The sequence below is a fragment of the Rhinopithecus bieti genome, unplaced genomic scaffold, assembly GCF_001698545.2.
Source record: "Rhinopithecus bieti isolate Rb0 unplaced genomic scaffold, ASM169854v2 scaffold_74680, whole genome shotgun sequence".
Lineage (NCBI taxonomy): Eukaryota > Metazoa > Chordata > Mammalia > Primates > Cercopithecidae > Rhinopithecus > Rhinopithecus bieti.
Genome location: NW_016828033.1, coordinates 1,377,136 through 1,391,372, shown reverse-complemented (window position 1 = coordinate 1,391,372; position 14,237 = coordinate 1,377,136). Strand labels below are relative to the sequence as shown.

At 50.6% G+C, this 14,237-nt stretch overlaps 1 protein-coding gene across 2 annotated transcripts in view; it reads right to left on the bottom strand.

The window, feature by feature from the left end:
• Window positions 1-1,525: 1,525 nt before the first annotated feature.
• Window positions 1,526-14,237, bottom strand: part of DHRS2 (dehydrogenase/reductase 2) — a 16,693-nt gene continuing 3,981 nt past the window's right edge. The window contains exons 1-9 of one of the 2 annotated variants that reach the window (XM_017864198.1): window positions 8,770-8,831; window positions 8,186-8,363; window positions 7,834-8,011; window positions 7,271-7,372; window positions 3,945-4,012; window positions 3,013-3,064; window positions 2,632-2,766; window positions 2,290-2,345; window positions 1,526-2,031 (exon numbers count right to left, since the gene is read on the bottom strand). In XM_017864198.1, coding sequence (XP_017719687.1) covers window positions 1,920-2,031; window positions 2,290-2,345; window positions 2,632-2,766; window positions 3,013-3,064; window positions 3,945-4,012; window positions 7,271-7,372; window positions 7,834-8,011; window positions 8,186-8,325 — 843 coding nt within the window. In that variant the 5' untranslated portion in view covers window positions 8,326-8,363; window positions 8,770-8,831 and the 3' untranslated portion in view covers window positions 1,526-1,919. Of the gene's footprint in view, window positions 2,032-2,289; window positions 2,346-2,631; window positions 2,767-3,012; window positions 3,065-3,944; window positions 4,013-7,270; window positions 7,373-7,821; window positions 8,012-8,185; window positions 8,364-8,769; window positions 8,832-14,237 lie in introns of those variants that run through there. The other variant, XM_017864197.1, reaches the window with a different exon arrangement.

Below are 14,237 nucleotides of genomic sequence, written 5' to 3'. Positions count from 1 at the left end.
GGGGAGCCAGTGGGTGGCTGGGGAGGGTGGGTGGCAGTGGCCTCACAGGAGCTATAGTCCTTGGTGGACACAGCCACTGCCTTCAGGAAGGGGGCCAGGGAAACATGTGACCTCCCCAGTTCCACCCGAGTGGAAACCTGAAAGCAAGGGAGCCTCCATGATGCAGTATAGAGGTCAGCCCGGCACCACGCCAGGCAGAGAAGGGTGGGGAGTGGATCTGGAGGGCCAAAAACACATCCAGACTCTGGTCTTGTCCATTACTATAATATTTCTTCCCATGTCTTGAGGATCCCAGAGGTGCATTTATCCCTTCACCATTAACAGTGCCACCTGTTCAGATCCTGGTTTTCCCACTGAAAGACAGCATTCCTGCAACCCAATTTGTTCTTATGTTTAATGAGGGTCTCAGCTCCGATGGCACCTCCACCAGCCTCACTGGAAGCCATGGTCCTCTGTGGTCCTGTGAAGCTTTGCATATTATGTACCTACCCTGGCTTGCCCACCACCCCCACACCCTCAACTCCTCTGCCCTACTCCTTATCTTTTTTATTCTGTACCTACTAACACTACATATGTTTGTTATTTATTACAGTCTCTCCTGACTAGCATGTGAGCTCACAGGGCAGCAAATTTTGTTTCGTTCATTGCTATACCCTAAGCTCCTAGAACAGTGACTGGCACAGAGTGATAGTCAATAAATGCATCAAATGAATAAACATGTTCTGCCTCATTTTCTGATGAGTGTTCCACCTTCTGTTTTCCCACCACACTGAAAGACCTGGAGGGAGGTTTGGTCTTATTTACGTCCGTGTTCTCCAGGGTGCCTGGCACAATGCATAGCTTGTAGTAAGATGCACAAATGCTTTTGTAACTGAACTATTCACTCCATAAGGACCCGTCCCCAGGTGGTGTGGAGAGGAGGCATTGTTGAAGGGCTTCCATGAGACCAATGCTGGGGATCAGCTTGGAAGTCTTGTCTCAGTTCCTCCCTCTGGACTGGTACAGGACAACACTTATGGGTGACAAGAGGGGTGCTCAGGGCCACAGGAAACTTGAGGACCGCTGTTGCCCCTCCACTGGGCTGAGCTTGGGTATGCATGCACAGAGGGTGGTGCCCCCGAATATGACTCAGGACAATACACAGAGCCCTTTCCAAGACAGTCGTGTGTTCACCCCAAGAAGAACTTCAGCTCTGACTACTCTCTTCTAACTGGAACTATGCGCAAGATTTGGTATAACTGTTTTCTCTAGGTTCTCAAAGGCCTGTGTGGCCCAGAAAATGTTAAGAAGTACCAGCCTGGAGGACCCCTGGGAGAACCCCAGAATCTTTCCACCGTCACCCACCACCACCTTGCTGAGCCCCCAGCAGGCCCAGTTCAGATAATGGAGCACACACAAAGCCTTCTGCAAGGCAGCACACTCACTCCCACCTCCGTGTGTCTGCAACAAGCTCAGGGCAGCTGGCGGTAGAGGCCTCTTCCCACCATGTTGCTCTGGGCTCTACCCTTGACAGATGCTTCCAGACTTGAGGATAAATTTGAGTTTATTTTAGGGAAAAAAAATGCTTAAAGCACAAATTACAGAGAGGAGGAGCTGAGATCCTTCAGAGGCCTGAGCTTCTACTCCTTTCCCTTAAGGTTCCTCCACAGCAACAGCTCCATAAAATCCTTCAGCTCCCCAGCCCCACACCGAGAACCCCACATGTTGAGTGGATCAGCCAAATCTACAACAGTCGTTCAGGTAAGTCCTAAGGATAATACTGAAGGGTTTTTCTTCTCCCTCGAGCCTAGCATGAGTAAGTCCCCAAATTTCTAGTCTGGCAGAATGGCAGACCCTGTCTCCAGATCCAAAGAATCACCTAGACACCCCCTCAGGCTCCTGGGCCTGGGACCACAGCTGCACAGCCACCACCACTCCCCTCAGAGCCGAGAGGAGAAGCCTGCCACTGCGATGTTCTCCCCGGTGATGTAGCTGGCATCTGGAGAGCACAGGAAGGACACGACTCCTGCACAGTCCTCCGGCTCCCCAAACCTGGATGGAAGGAGGACACAGAGTCAAGCATCTTGTACTGATTCTGCTGCTCTGGGGCTCACGGACGATAGGTGGGAGTGGGCTCTATGGGGAACGAGGTGGACGCAGCAGGGCTACTTGCACCCTCCAGGGCCATGTGGACTCCAGATTTCAGCAAAAAAGAATGGTCAGATGACAGGGAGGGGTCTGCTCTTGCAATAGACTCAACTGCTCCTGCCCAGCCACACACAGACCACCAAATCTCCAAATCCCACTTGCCTCTGCATCTGATGATACTCCCTGAGGTACTTGAAGACAGACTCATTCTCATGTAACTGGGGAAAGGGAAGAAATGAAAGAGTCAGTGCTACTAAAACAAGGAGATGGGCAGGGCCCCAGGAGGGCCACGAGGCAGAGCACCTAGGGCAGGTTTGCCCTTCTCAAAAGAAGGAGCATCTTCTCAGGATGGAGGGACTGCACCATGGCTGAGTTCAGAGAACAATGAAGACCTCAGTCATAGGCCTGCTGACCTAAGGATTCAGTCACCCCTTTATCCCTCAGTCACTGGACAGGGTTCCCACTTAGCCAGACTGGGAGATGGAGGACACACCCAATCCTCACCACTTTGCTGAAGTCAGTCTTGATTACTCCTGGAACCAGGCAGTTTACCCGGATGTCCTTGGGGGCCAGCTCCAATGCCAATGTTCTAGTGAGAGCCAGCAGTGCTGTCTTGCTGACATTGTAGACACCTAGCTCCTGGGAGGGGAATTGAGAGAGTGATTAGGATATGGGAGAGTGAGGGAAAGCATTGGTTAGATTTCTCACCTACAAGGCTCTCACAGGCGCAGCAGCCCTCCCACCCACATGGAGACAAGCTCAGCCCAGGGCAGCAGGAGGATGGTGGGAGTCTGTCCCAGGCACTTTCTCTGTAAGGCTCTGAGGAAGAGGACAAAGTTGCCCCTCACCCTACACCACTCAGGAGCGCAAGGACCAAGCACTTACCACTCTTGGAAAATAAGCTGCAACGGAAGAGACCAGGGTGACAGCACCCTTCCTGAGATGAGACAAACACAAGAGAAGCTGAAGCTAAGAGCTTACCACTGATGGTGATACCATCATGCGGTCATTAAATGATGTAACCCTCACAGAAGCAACACAGGTCCTATTACTATCCTCATCTCAGAGTTCAGGAAACTGAGGCTCAGAGAGGTTTAGTACCAGCCAATACATGGCAGAGCTGGGATTCCATCCCTATTTCTCATAAATACAATGTCCATGCTCAGAATCCTTATACTCTGCTTCCTCTCTTGCCAGGTGCTTGAAGGAGAGGGCAGGGTGGATTTGGTGAACAGGCACCCAAGGCTGATGGTGAGTGCCTATCCATGGGCAACCTCTAAGGAGCAGATGGGGCAAGGGAGACCAGAAGTGACGGTCAGGAACTTTCCTTCTACTGAAGACAGCCCCTAGCCAGTTCCTAAGGGTGTGTCTGTGAGGAGTACTGTCAGATCTGCAGGACCTAGAACACAGGCAGGGTCCCTGAAGACCAAGTGCGGGCATGAGGAAGGCTTTTTCCTATGGAGAGGAATGGGGCTAACCCTGTCATTGGTTTTAAGTTGGTAAGAACAGAGAGCAGGTAAGGTAACAATGACCAGCCAGCAAGGTCAAGGAATTAAAGCATAGCCTTGTCCCAAACCTGCTGATGTCAAGGCCAAGGAGACTATGCCTGGGCTCCTGGAATACTGCTCTCATCCTGCAGCCACTGGAATTGGGAATGGCAGCCACACAGAAGATGAGGCAGGACAAGATAAGGGATGTGGAGATCCCAGAGAGACCTCTTCTGTCTTCCACCCACTACCGGCTGTGTTACTGACTCTACTTTGGTGCCCAACTCAGGTCCCCAACTCCCACTGGTCCCCACCTCCACCCTGCAGTACCTCTTCTCCATGTAGGGCAGCAACTGGCTCAGCAGCAGGGCTGGGGACTTCACGTTCACATTTAGGATCTGAAATCAGAGTAGAGCATGGATGAGGGCAGAGACATGGTCAGCCCAGGCCCTGATCTCATAAGACACTTGGAGCCCCGTAATTTGTGCAGCAGACCCAATTTGTGTGCAGATAAGAGAAACTAATCCCCCTTCTGACTGGTGCAAGAGATATTTCCAATTTGCTAATGGTTTCATAGGCAGGTAGGTTAAGTCACAGGCCTGTGAGCAGAGCCCTGAAAATGTGAATTGTTCAGGACTGACACGAGGAAGGAAATGTTCAGGCCTTTTAAAGAAAATGGGGACTGGGGGCAGTGGGTCATGCCTGTAATCTCAGCACTTTAGGAGACCAAGGTAGGAGGATTACTCAAGGTCAAAAGTTCAAGACCAGCCTGAGCAACATAGTGAGACCCTGTCTCTATGAGAAATTTTTTAAATAATTGGCCTGGTGTGGTGGTGCACACCTGTAATCCTAGCTACTCAGGAGGCTGAGGCAGGAGGATCCCTTAAGCCCAGGAATTTGAAGCCGCAGTGCGCCATGATCATGCCACTGCACTCCAGCCTGGATGACAGAGTGAGATCCTGTCTCTTGAAAAAACAGCAACAACAAACTGTAAGCAGAGGCCTCTGGAGAAAGACTGAAGACAGTCTGATGGAGGGAAGCAGGTGCTAGAAGTAAGGGAGATTTCTGGAACAGCCTTGTCTCTCTGAGCTTTCATTTGCTTGTGCTCTCGCCTTGTCCCCATAGAATTTAAGGCATACTCACAATGCAACAGCATGAAACAAATCAAATAGGTACAATGTGTGAAGAAATGGAGAAAAGGAAAAATCAGTGCAGAAAAATAAGAAAAAGCAAGAGTGAGGTTGGTGCCTACAGTTCACAGCATGTGATAAGGACTGAGCATTTATTCTATTATTTGGTTACCAAAACGCAGGCTGTGAAGGCCTACACACACCAGATTATCACAGACTTGGCCCTGAGCTTTCCTGCAGCCAATACAAACAGGGAGACAAAACAGAATTGCCATTCTGGGAGCTAGATGTCTATGCTGATCCTGCTTGTGACTAAAGTCTGAATCCAGGCTAAGCCACACAGGTCCTGACACTCTGGAGGATCTGTCTGGTGGGTCTGGGAACAGGGGAGAAGTGAGAGAGGAAGTGGCAAGGAAAGATGCAGAGGCGGAGCCTGGGAGCTAGGGCAGTGTGCCAAGTGGGACTAACATGGCACCAGGATCCCCTCCTGCAGGGATCTGTCCTGATTCAGGTCATCTGCATCCTGCATCTCTAGGGAATGAGACTGCACATCTGCAACTGACCAGGACTGTTCAATGTTTTTTCCACTCCCTGATCTCATGCCCACTCAATCCCTTGGATGTGGGCGGGGGAAATACTTAAGCTGAATGTTGCTGTGGCCCATTTGACGACATGTTGCCAGTGTGGGGGATGACCCCCCATGACTGCAAAAGTGGCCCAGATGTCAGAAGGGGGTACCACCCTGAGGTCCCTAATAAGAAGGAATTGAGGATTAGGCTAGCTGCAAGTGTTTTCTGGACAAAATAGACCCCAACCAGCCCACAGGATATCTGTCCAAAACTCCATGTGCATCAGGCTGAGTGATGGGCTGAGGTAAGGTCCCTCCGAGACTCAGGAACAAAACCCATGCCAAAGAAAAGGTGAGACTCCCTCCCTTGATGAAGAAAACTGCCCCCATTAGAAAGTAAGAGAGAGTAGCTCTGTGTGCCAAGTAGTCCTGAGCAGAGAACTACCCATGAACCTGAAAGAGGGTGCACGCTGGAGTCACTGGGTAAGGAGAAGGATGGAGGTGATGTGGTTTTGGTGGTTTAACAGATTAGAGGTTTCCCTAATGGTGAAACCTGCTGGAGAGAAGGAGGGGTCTACCTGGAGATGGCCTCAAAACTGGCTCAAGAATAAGATGAGTGGTAAGGAATTCTCCTTACAGGACACCTACTGAAAACTGCATTTAGTTGAAAGCAGAGCATCTGGTAAATTCTAAACTCATTTTGTGACAATTTCACCTCCGAGGTGATGGCAGATGTGATCGGGGACAAGTCATCAATGATTTCTGTCCAGTGGTATAGAATCGCTCACTGAAGGCCAAGTCCTTGGAGAACAGGGGAGAATCAGAGAAAGTAAGGTCAGATTGTTGGCATCTGCCCTCAGCTTCAGGAGGGAAGACTGCAAACAGTTTCGAGAAAAAGAGTCGTGATCCTGTGAACTGAGACGCTAAACAGGAAAATGATTCAGGAGGGTTAGGAGACTGTCAGCAATAAAATCCCAGCTATAAACTCACAAATGATCCTTTGGAGGCATTAAGAATACAGCTAAAGAGCCTGGGGAAGCAGCTCAGCAGGGGCTGCAGGGAGCTCAAATTTCAGATCATCTCTGAGGATGTAGCCAAGGGCACCCAGCCAAGGGCAGATAGAAGGGAGGGGCCAGCCTGAAGATGATGTTGGCAAATGAGAGCGCAGGAACTAAGGAAGGCAGAACACACTAAGGCCAGAAGGCAGGAAACACTTTGACCCAGTGCTTAGGGCAGAGTGGGGAATGCTCACAATGGCAGAAAGAATGAGATTCATCACCATGCATTCTGACAGAGAGAACAGGGAACAAAACATGAGAGTGTTGGGGAACAATTAGGCCCAAGATGGGCTTCAAGGCATTTTACAAGGTCTCTCCAGTCCCTTGTGGACCAGGTGGCAGAATCCTTAAATGGGCTGGCAGCAGGCTGGGATGTCTAATCCCCCAGAATGCTGATGGCTGGATCTGGTCCTGACAGCAAGTTCGGGTAGACTCAATGAGGAGCCCCCTTCTAGGAGACAGAGAGTCTCTGCAAGAGGCACAGGTCACCAAAGAAAAACACAGTACCTGTATCTCCCCCTACAAAAGGGTGCCACACACAGAAATGCTTGACTCTTACAAAGAGACTCTGACTAACCATTCACAGCTGTATCCCTAGAGCCTGGAATGCGGGTGCCTGGCACACAGCAGTAAATATCTGCTGAATGATTAAATGCAAAAAGGATGAGAAGAGAAAAGAAAGTGGAAAGCGTAGGGGCCAGATTTAAGAATCAACAAGCCAGAAAGTAGCATCCGGGCACATTTTGGGAGACAGCTAGCCAGGCAGGACTACCACCCAGGGCCTGCTTCTCCAGTAACCTCTGGAGGGAAACAGAGAGCCTTAGTGGGCACAGGCATGCTGGAGCCCAGTGCAGAGCTGGCATCGGGCCCTCAGCCGCCTCCCGGGGGCAAGCCTCTCACCTTGTCCCAGATCTGCTCACTGGTCCCCAGCGTACTCCCCACCAGAGGGTTGACCCCTGCACAGCACACCAGGAAGTCGACGCCCCTACAGTGTTCCAGGGCCTGTGGAGAGGGCTTGGGTGAGTGTGGAGACAGCCTAAGGAGGGCTCTCCCTCCCAGGGCAGTCCAGGTCATAGGGCCTTTAGGCAAAGCTTGCAGAGCAGATGCTTCAACCAGAAATGGTTACAAGGCTCCTGTGAAAAACCAAACTCTCCTGAAGGAAAGTGACCTAGGTGTCCCAAGGGCAGGCTCCTGGGGCCAGGCACCGAGAGAGGAAGGTCCCTCTGGGGACCTCCCTCACCCCTTCAGACTCTTCCTCCACAATGATTCTCCCAGGGCCTGGGGGTGGGGTGACGGTCCTCTCACGAACAGGCCACTTTCCCAAGGGACCTTCTGGGCAGCAAGGTCAGCCTGGGCACAGTCACGGCCTCAGGACGTATTCTAGACCCCTCCCAGGTCTGAGCAGTAAAGGAAAGGTTCTGCATGTTCCCTTCTCTGTGTCCTTTCACCACCTGCCGCCTCACTGTGGCCACCAGCTGCTCCCGGTCCTCAGCCTTCCCCACGTGGCACACAATGCCCGCCACGCTCAGTCCCTCCCTCTGCAGCTGGGCCACAGCCCTGTCCACGTTCTGCTGCTTCCGGCTGCTGATGACCACGTGGGCCCCGTCCTGGGCCAGACGCCGGGCGATGGCAAAGCCGATCCTGGATGCAGAAATGGAGGGCACAAGTCAGCCTCAGCCTCTCCCCACTGTCCTTCCTCTACCCAATTCTGGAAATCAGCAAATAAAGCTGGGTCTTGCTTTGAAACCCTGAGTCCTTGTGGAAGCCACAAGGACCCTGTGAGGGGTCAGGACCCATGGGCAATCCAGCACTCACCCACTGGTGGACCCTGTGACCACGGCTACCCTTTCAGCTAGGATGCCCTTCCGGTCTATCCCAGTGCTGCTCATCCTCACAGAAAGCCTAGCACAGGGATGAAACCAGCCCCGGTGGCCCCGGGCCACTGCTGGCAGCATGGTGGTTGGTGTCTGCGATACTTCCTGCTGAATCAGGCCTAGGGCAGATAATCAATTTCACTTATCACTGATGCCTCAGTGAGCATGAAGGTAACCTACCCTCCTCCTTCCTCCAGACAGACAAGGCCAGCAACAGAGAGTGGCAGAGTCAGGCTGGTTAGGGTAAATTTCAAACATGAACCTCAGGTCAGGAAAGCAATCCATGAACACTCCTAAGCTATAAAACTGGGGAAATTATTCACAAATTAAAATGTGAGACTCAACATTCGGTAGACAAGGGTGATTTTTCCATTCATTGCATAGTAAACATTGAGCACTGGCAATGTGTCAGGCACTGGGCAGTAGAGGTGGGGACACCCTAGTAAACCACAGACTCAGCCCTGAACCCCACCCATGCAGCTTCCCCGTTAAATGAGGACGCCAGGCACCAACAAATAATTATACCAGTAATTAACTGCTTCTGTGTCTGGAATTGGTGGGTTCTTGCTCTCGCTGACTTAAAGAATGAAGCCGCGGACCCTTGTGGTGAATGTTACAGTTCTTAAAGATGGTGTGTTCAGAGTTGTTCGTTCCTCCTATCCAGAGTTGTTCATTCCTCCTGGTGGGTTCGTGGTCTTGCTGGCTTCAGGAGTGAAGTTGCAGACCTTCGCAGTAACTGTTAACAGCTCTTAAAGGCAGTGCATCTGGAGTTGTTTGTTCCTTCCAGTGGGTTTGTGGTCTCGCTGGCCTCAGGAGCGAAGTTGCAGACCTTGGCAATGAGTGTTACAGCTCTTAAAAGCAGTGCGGACCCAAAGAGTGAGCAACAGCAAGATGTATTGCGAAGAGGGAAAGAACAAAGCTTCTACAGAGTGGAAGGGCACTCCAGCAGGTTCCTGCTGCTGGCTCAGGTGGCCTGCTTTTATTCCCTTATCTGGCCACACCCACACCCTGCTGATTGGTCCATTTTACAGAGAGCTGATTGGTCCATTATACAGAGTGCTGATTGGTGCATTTACAAACCTTTAGCTAGACAGAAAAGTTCTCTAGGTCCCCACCTGACCCAGAAGCCCAGCCAATTTCACCTCTCAATGGCACTCTCTGTGGGACTTTGCAGCACCTAGCCAGGGCACTCTGGCAGCCTGGAGGGAGCTCATCCCCCAGTCAAGCCCAGCAGGTACCGGCCTGTGCTGGTTCTGGGTGAGTGCAGGGCTGAGCCCATGCCCACCTGGAACCCACGCGGGCCCATAAGTGCCACGTGCAGCCCCAGCTCCTGCCCACGCCTCTCCCTCCACACCTCCCCGTGCGCAGAAGGAGCCGACTCCAGCCTCGGCCAGCCCAAGAGGGGCCCCCACAGCACAGCGGTGGGCTGAAGGGCTCCTTGAGCATGGCCAGAGTGGACGCTGAGGTGGAGAGCGAATGAGGGCTGCTGGCAGGTTGTTACCTCTCACTTCTAGCTGAAAAAGCAAAACCAACAGAAACTCTCATTCACTACTGGATACAGGGTAAGTATAATTGAAAGGTGACAATATACTAGGAGCCCTCACTCTCAGTGCCTCCTCAGCCTCGGTGTCCACTCTGGCGGCACTTGAGGAGCCCTTTAGCCCACCACTGCACTGTGGGAGCCCCTCTCTGGGCTGGCCGAGGCTGGAGCCGGCTCCCTCTGCTTGTGGGAAGGTGGGGAGGGAGAGGCATGGGTGGGAACTGGGGCTGCGCACAGTGCTCACAGGCCAGTGCAAGTTCCTGTGGGTGCAGGTTCAGCAGGCCGCACACTCAGAGCAGCACCACCTCAGGCCGGCACCACCAGCCCAGGGCAGTGAGGGGCTTAGCAGCTGAGCCAGCAGCTGCGGTGGATGCACCGGGTCCCCCAGCAGTGCCAGCCTGCCCCTTGCTCCACGGCACTCAGTCTCATCAACCGCCCAGGGGCTGAGGAGTATGGGTGCATGGCGTGGGACTGGCAGGCAGCTCCACCCAGGGCCCTGGCACGGGATCCACTAGGTGAAGCCACTGAGTCTAGTGGGGACTTGGAGGACTTTTGTGTCTAACTGGGGGGTTGTGAATGTGCCAATCAGCACTCTGTGTCTAGTTCAGGGTTTGTGGATACACCAGTCAGCACTCTGTAACTGGCTCAAGGTTTGTGAATACACCAATCGGTGTTCTGTGTCTGGTTGACCTAGTGGGGACTTGGAGAACTTTTGTGTCTAGCACTCTGTGTCTAGCTCAGGGTTTGTAAATACACCAATCAGCACTTTGTGTCTAGTTCAGGGTTTGTAAATACACCAATCAGTACTCTGTATCTAGTTAACCTAGTGGGGACTTGGAGAACTTTTATGTCCAGCTAGAGGATTGTAAATGCACTAATCAGCACTCTGTGTCTATCTCAGGGATTGTAAATGCACTAATCAGCACTCTGACAAAATGGACCAATCAGCTTTCTGTAAAATGGACCAATCAGCTCTCTGTAAAACGGACCAATCAGCTCTCTGTAAAATGGACCAATCAGCAGGATGTGGGTGGGGTCAGATAAGGGAATAAAAGCAGGCTGCCCAGCCAGCCAGCAGCAACTGTCTCGGGTCACCTTCCACACTAGTGGAAGCTTTGTTCTTTTGCTCTTTGCAATAAATCTTGCTGCTGATCACTCTTTGGGTCCATGCTGCCTTTATGAACTGTAACATTCACCATGAAGGTCTGCAGCTTCACTCCTGAAGCCAGAGAGACCACAAACCCATCCACCGGGAGGAACAAACAACTCCAGACGCACCACCTTTAAAAGCTGTAACACTTACCATCAAGGTCTGCAACTTCACTCCTGTCAGAGACCACGAACCCACCTGAAGGAAGAAGCTCCAGACACATCTGGACATCTAAAGGAACAGACTCTGGACTACCATCTTTAAGAACTGTAACACTCACCACAAGGGTCCGTGGCTTCATTCTTGAAGTCAGTGAGACCAAGAACCCACCAATTATGGACACATGATCACTTTGGGAAATGATTTGGCACTATATGGAGAAGTTGAAAATATAGATCTCTGACTCTGTAGAGGGAACTAGCGTCCTGCAGAAGGGAGGTCATGTGTGCACCAAGAGACTGTACACACACATTCACAGAAGCCTGCTTAGAATGTTCCAAACTGGAAACAAGTCTGTATTAGTTTGTTTTCACACTGCGATAAAGAACTACCTGAGGCCAGGCACGGTAGCTCACACCTGTAATCCCAGTACTCTGGGAGGCCAAGGTGGGCATATCCCTTGAGCTCAGGAATTTGAGACCAGCCTGGGCAACATGGCAAAATCCTGTCTCTACAAAAATTAGCTGAGGGTGGTGGTGTGCACTTGTAGTCAACTACTCGGGAGCCTAAGATGGGATGATTGCTTGAGCCCAGGAGGTCAAGGCTGCAGTGAGTTGAGATTGTACACCATACTCCAGCCTGGGAGACAGGGCAAGACCCTCTCTAAAAAAAAAAAAAAAAAAAAGAACTACGTGAGACTGGGTAATTTATAAAGAAACAAGGTTTAATTGACTCACAATTTCACAGGCTGCACAGGAAGCAAGGCTTGGAAGGCCTCAGGAAACTTACAATTAGGGCAGAAGGTGAAGTGAAGCAGGCAGGTCTTACACAGCTGGAGCAGAGCAAAGCGGGAGGTGCTACACACTTTTAAACAACGCGATCTCATGTGAACTCACTGACTATCACAAGAACAGCAAGGGGGAAATCTAACCCCCATGATCCAATCACCTTCCACTAGGCCCCCTCCTCCAACATTGGGGATTACATTTCGACATGAGATTTTGGCAGGGACACATACCTAAACCATATCAAAGTCTATATGCCTATTCACGGTGGAATGGATAAATAAATCGTGTTGCATTTCTATAATGGAATACTATACAATAATGAAAATGAATGAACTGAAGCCACACTGAACAACATAAAGGAATCTAAAAATATATATTGTTGGTCCTGGAGCAATATGGCCAAATAGGAGCAGCTCCAGCCTCCAGCTCCCAGCATGAGTGACACAGAGGATGGGTGATTTCTGCATTTTCAACCGAGATACCAGGTTCATCTCACTGGGGAGTGCTGGACAATTGGTGCTGGTCAGCTGGTGCAACCCAACCAGCAACAGCTGAAGCAGGGCAAGCCATCACCTCACCTGGGAAGTGCAAGGGGGAAGGGAATCCCTTTTCCTAGCCAAGGGAAACTGAGACACAAAACACCTGGAAAATCGGGTAACTCCCACCCTAATACTGCATTTTACCAAGGGTCTTAGCAAACGGCACACCAGAAGATTATATCCCACACTTGGATGGGAGGGTCCCACGTCCACATAGCCTCCCTCATTGCTAGCACAGCAGTCTGAGATCTAACTGCAAGGCAGCAGCGAGTCTGGGGGAGGGGCACCTGCCATTGCTGAGGCTTAAGTAGGTAAACAAAGCCGCCAGGAATCTCGAACTGGGTGGAGCCCACCGCAGCTCAAGGGGGCCTGCCTGTCTCTGTAGATTCCACCTCTGGGGACAGAGCATAGCTAAACAAAAAGCAGCAGAAACCTTGGCAGAGGTAAATGATCCTGTCTGATGGGTTTGAAGAAAGCAGTGGATCTCCCAGCATGGAGTTTGAGATCTGAGAACATACAGACTGCCTGCTCAAGTGGGTCCCTGACCTCTGAGTAGCTTAATTGTAAGACATCCTCCACTAGGTGCAGACTGACACCTCACACCTCGCTCAGTGGGGTACACCCCTGAGACGAAGCTTCCAGAGGAAGAATCAGACAGCAACACTCACTGTTCAGCAATATTCTATCTTCTGCAGTCTCCGCTGCTGATACCCAGACAAACAAGGTCCGGAGTGGACCTCAAGCAATCTCCAACAGATCTACAGCTGAGGGTCCTGACTGTTAGAAGGAAAACTGACAAACAGAAAGGACACCCACACCAAAACCCCATCAGTTTGTCACCGTCATCAAAGACCAAAGGCAGATAAAACCACAAAGATGGGAAAAAAGCAAGGAAGAAAAGTTGGAAATTCAAAAAATCAGAGCACATCTCCCCCTCCAAAGGCACGCACATCATCACCAGCAATGGATCAAAGCTGAACAGAGAATGACTTTGACGAGCTGAGAAAGAAGGCTTCACTTGATCAAACTTCTCAGAGCTAAAGGAGGAACAACGTAACCAGTGCAAAGAAAGTAAAAATCTTGAAAAAAGAATGGAAGAATGGATAACTAGAATAATCAATGCAGAGAAGGCCATAAACGAACTGACAGAGATAAAAATCATGACACGAGAAATACGTGGCAAATGCACAAGCTTCAGTAACTGACTCAATCAACTGGAAGAAAGAGTATCAATGATTGAAGATCAAACAAATGAAATGAAGCAAGAAGAGAAGTCTAGAGAAAAAAGAGGAAAAAGAAATGAACAAAGCCTCCAAGAAATATGGGATTATGTGAAAAGACTAAATCTACGTCGGATTGGTGTGCCTGAAAGTGAGGGGGAAAATGGAACCAAGTTGGAAAACACTCTGCAGGGTATCATCCAGGAGAACTTCCCCAACCTAGTAAGGCAGGCCAACATTCAAATTCAGGAAATACGGAGAACATCACAAAGATACTCCTCAAGAAGAGCAACTCCAAAACACGTACATTGTCAGATTCACCAAAGTTGAAATGAAGGAAAAAATATTAAGGGCAGCCAGAGAGAAAGGTCGGGTTACCCACAAAGGGAAGCCCATCAGACTAACAGCAGATCTCTCGGTAGAAACTCTACAAGTCAGAAGAGAGTGGGGGCCAATATTCAACATTCTTAAAGAAAAGAATTTTAAACCCAGAATTTCATATCCAGCCAAACTAAGTTTCATAAGTGAAGGAGAAATAAAATCCTTTACAGATAAGCAAATGCTTAGAGATTTTGTCACCACCAGGCCTGCCGTTAC